This window comes from Macrobrachium nipponense, chromosome 31 (genome assembly GCF_015104395.2).
Source record: "Macrobrachium nipponense isolate FS-2020 chromosome 31, ASM1510439v2, whole genome shotgun sequence".
Lineage (NCBI taxonomy): Eukaryota > Metazoa > Arthropoda > Malacostraca > Decapoda > Palaemonidae > Macrobrachium > Macrobrachium nipponense.
In genome coordinates, this window is record NC_061093.1 from 62,134,797 (window position 1) to 62,137,296 (window position 2,500).

The 2,500-nt window shown below is 39.3% G+C and overlaps 2 protein-coding genes across 2 annotated transcripts in view; one reads left to right on the plus strand and one right to left on the minus strand.

The window, feature by feature from the left end:
• LOC135207046 (glutamic acid-rich protein-like) overlaps positions 1–1,938 on the minus strand; it is a 2,856-nt gene extending 918 nt beyond the window's left edge. The window contains exons 1-2 of the mRNA XM_064238676.1: positions 1,780–1,938; positions 517–624 (exon numbers count right to left, since the gene is read on the minus strand). Coding sequence (XP_064094746.1) covers positions 517–624; positions 1,780–1,919 — 248 coding nt within the window. The 5' untranslated portion in view covers positions 1,920–1,938. The remainder of the gene's footprint in view (positions 1–516; positions 625–1,779) is intronic.
• LOC135207051 (cubilin-like) overlaps positions 1–2,500 on the plus strand; it is a 252,388-nt gene that overhangs the window by 70,761 nt on the left and 179,127 nt on the right. The window lies entirely within an intron of this gene.

The following is a 2,500-nucleotide window of genomic DNA, read 5'->3' on the forward strand; positions in this document are numbered from 1 at the left end:
TTTTGAATTGCTGGTTCTAACCGATATATTCATTACTCAGACGACTTTACAGGATTAAGAAGCAATTTTTGTAGCTTGCCAAACGTTCTGTAATGGTCTGACGTATAGGATTTTGAAAGTTCTCAAGTGATGGCCGCCTATCGAGAATGTCAGAATTTTGCAATTTTGTTATGCATATTCGTCAATGGCTTCTCAACAGACGGTATTTCATCTAGTTTGGAGGGAAACCCTCAGGAAAGTAAAGCATTTATAAGTACAATAACAAGATAATCGGAATACCATGCGTATGTTGAACAGCAATAAGAGTTTGGGGTCGAACACCCCGCTATAGGTTACGCTACGTTATATAAGATTACGACAGGTAACATCCACAAGCATTTGATCTCCGGAATTCACTCTCTCAAGTATATTTCTGGATCAAATACAAACTGAAAAAGAAAAAGTGACAATGTATCCAGCCCTTTTTCCTGAAGTAGCAATGACTGCTACACGACGGGTTGGACTTAGAAAACTCACCTTTTCTTCCAAATTGGGAAGTCGTGGGATGATTCGACTTTGTCCTTAAGTGGTAGAGCTGAAGCCCCGGCGATGACAGACAGAAGTCCTAGGAGCAAGATTGAGATTCTGGAATGAAAATGATGGCGGGTGAGATCCTGGAATGAAAAGATGAAGTCCTAGGAGCGAGATTGAGATCCTGGAATGAAAAGATGGAGTCTTAGAAGCAAGATTGAGATCCTGGAATGAAAAGATAAAGTCCTAGGAGCAAGATTGAGATCCTGAATTGAAAAGATGGCGGAGATGAGATCTTGGAATGAAAAGATGGGGGGGGGATGAGATCCTGGAATAAAAAGATGGAGTCTTAGGAGCAAGATTGAGATCCTGGAATGAAAAGATAAAGTCCTAGGAGCAAGATTGAGATCCTGGATTGAAAAGATGGCGGGGATGAGATCCTGGAATGATAAGATGGCGGGGCTGAGATCTTGGAATGAAAAGATGGTGGGTGAGATCCTGGAATAAAGATGGCGAGGAGGAGATCCTGGAATGAAAAGATCCCGGGGATGAGATCCTGGAATGAAAAGTTGATGGGGGTGAGATCCTGGAATGAAAAAAGATGACAGGGATGAGATTCTGGAATGAAAAGATGACGGGGTTGAAATCTTGGAATAAAAAGATGACGGGGTTGAAATCTTGGAATAAAAAGATGGTGGGTGAGATCCTGGAATAAAGATGGCGAGGAGGAGATCCTGGAATGAAAAGTTGATGGGGGTTAGATCCTGGAATGAAAAGATGACGGGGGTGAGATCCTGGAATGAAAAGATGACGGGGATGAGATTCTGGAATGAACCGATGACGGGTGACTTGCTTGCAAATTTGGTTATCCTTTACAGGTTATATACAATTTCTGTGCTGAAGATTTGGGAATGAATGTTTTTATGGTATTCTTACATTGAATAATTTACGGGCAAGTTGAAATGTACAGATTTTGCGATGAACATAAAAAAAAAAACTCCACACGCGTTAGTTTCCATTTGTCTAAAGGTTAAAGCGACCATCGAAACTGTTTACAAATGTTACTCAAACGAATAAGTTAGTCTAAGAAAGTTTCTTTGTGTTTGTTTGATTACAATGTCAAGTCGGCAATTTTCTTTTTAAGGAAATATTGCCGTTTAACAAGAGATCAGTATAATTTACTGATATGGAACAAAAAGAATATTTTGCCATCTCTTGGAAATATCTTTAAAGCTTGTAGGTCAGAGAGAGAGAGAGAGCAGATCTTACCTCATCTTCGCAGATTTCAAGAAGTCTAGTCTTCGACAGGGAGTCTGAGGAATTAATGGGTATGAGACACTGCCGATTTCGGATTGATCTGGAGGCTGTAAGTGGCCCCTATAAATACTGCATTCGTGCCACCTCCTCATATCTGGAAGTGGGCAACCCCTTCACTTCCATGTTCTATCTAGAGACAATTAATGCATAATTCTGGTAGGTGGGAGGATAACTACATTGGTCATAACAATCAGAAATAAATATACTTGTTATTTTTTATATTGTTCATGTAAAAATAGTATCCTCAAAGGTCCATAAGATAGATCATGTATATTTAACTATCAGGCAACCATCCTGATGACGTCACGGTCATGGCCCAATTGTATAAGCAATTGTGGAATACGTGATATTTGTGAGAACTTAAAGCATAACACACAGTAGGCGTTCAGATGTGTTGGCGTTGTTTGAATAATAAAAAAGAAACATTGAACGGGAAGGCTCCGATCGAATAATAGATTGGACAGGATAACCTTTCAGCTTCGATAAAGCGAATGCTTTTGAAGGCGACTTATTCAAGAACTTGATTCGATAAAGCGAATGCTTTCGAAAGCGACTTATTAAAAAACTTGACTCGATAAAGCGAATGCTTTTGAAGGCAACATATTAAAAAACTTGATTCGATAAAAGTAATGTTTTTGAAAAACTTGGCTCGATAAAGCGAATTCTTTTGAAG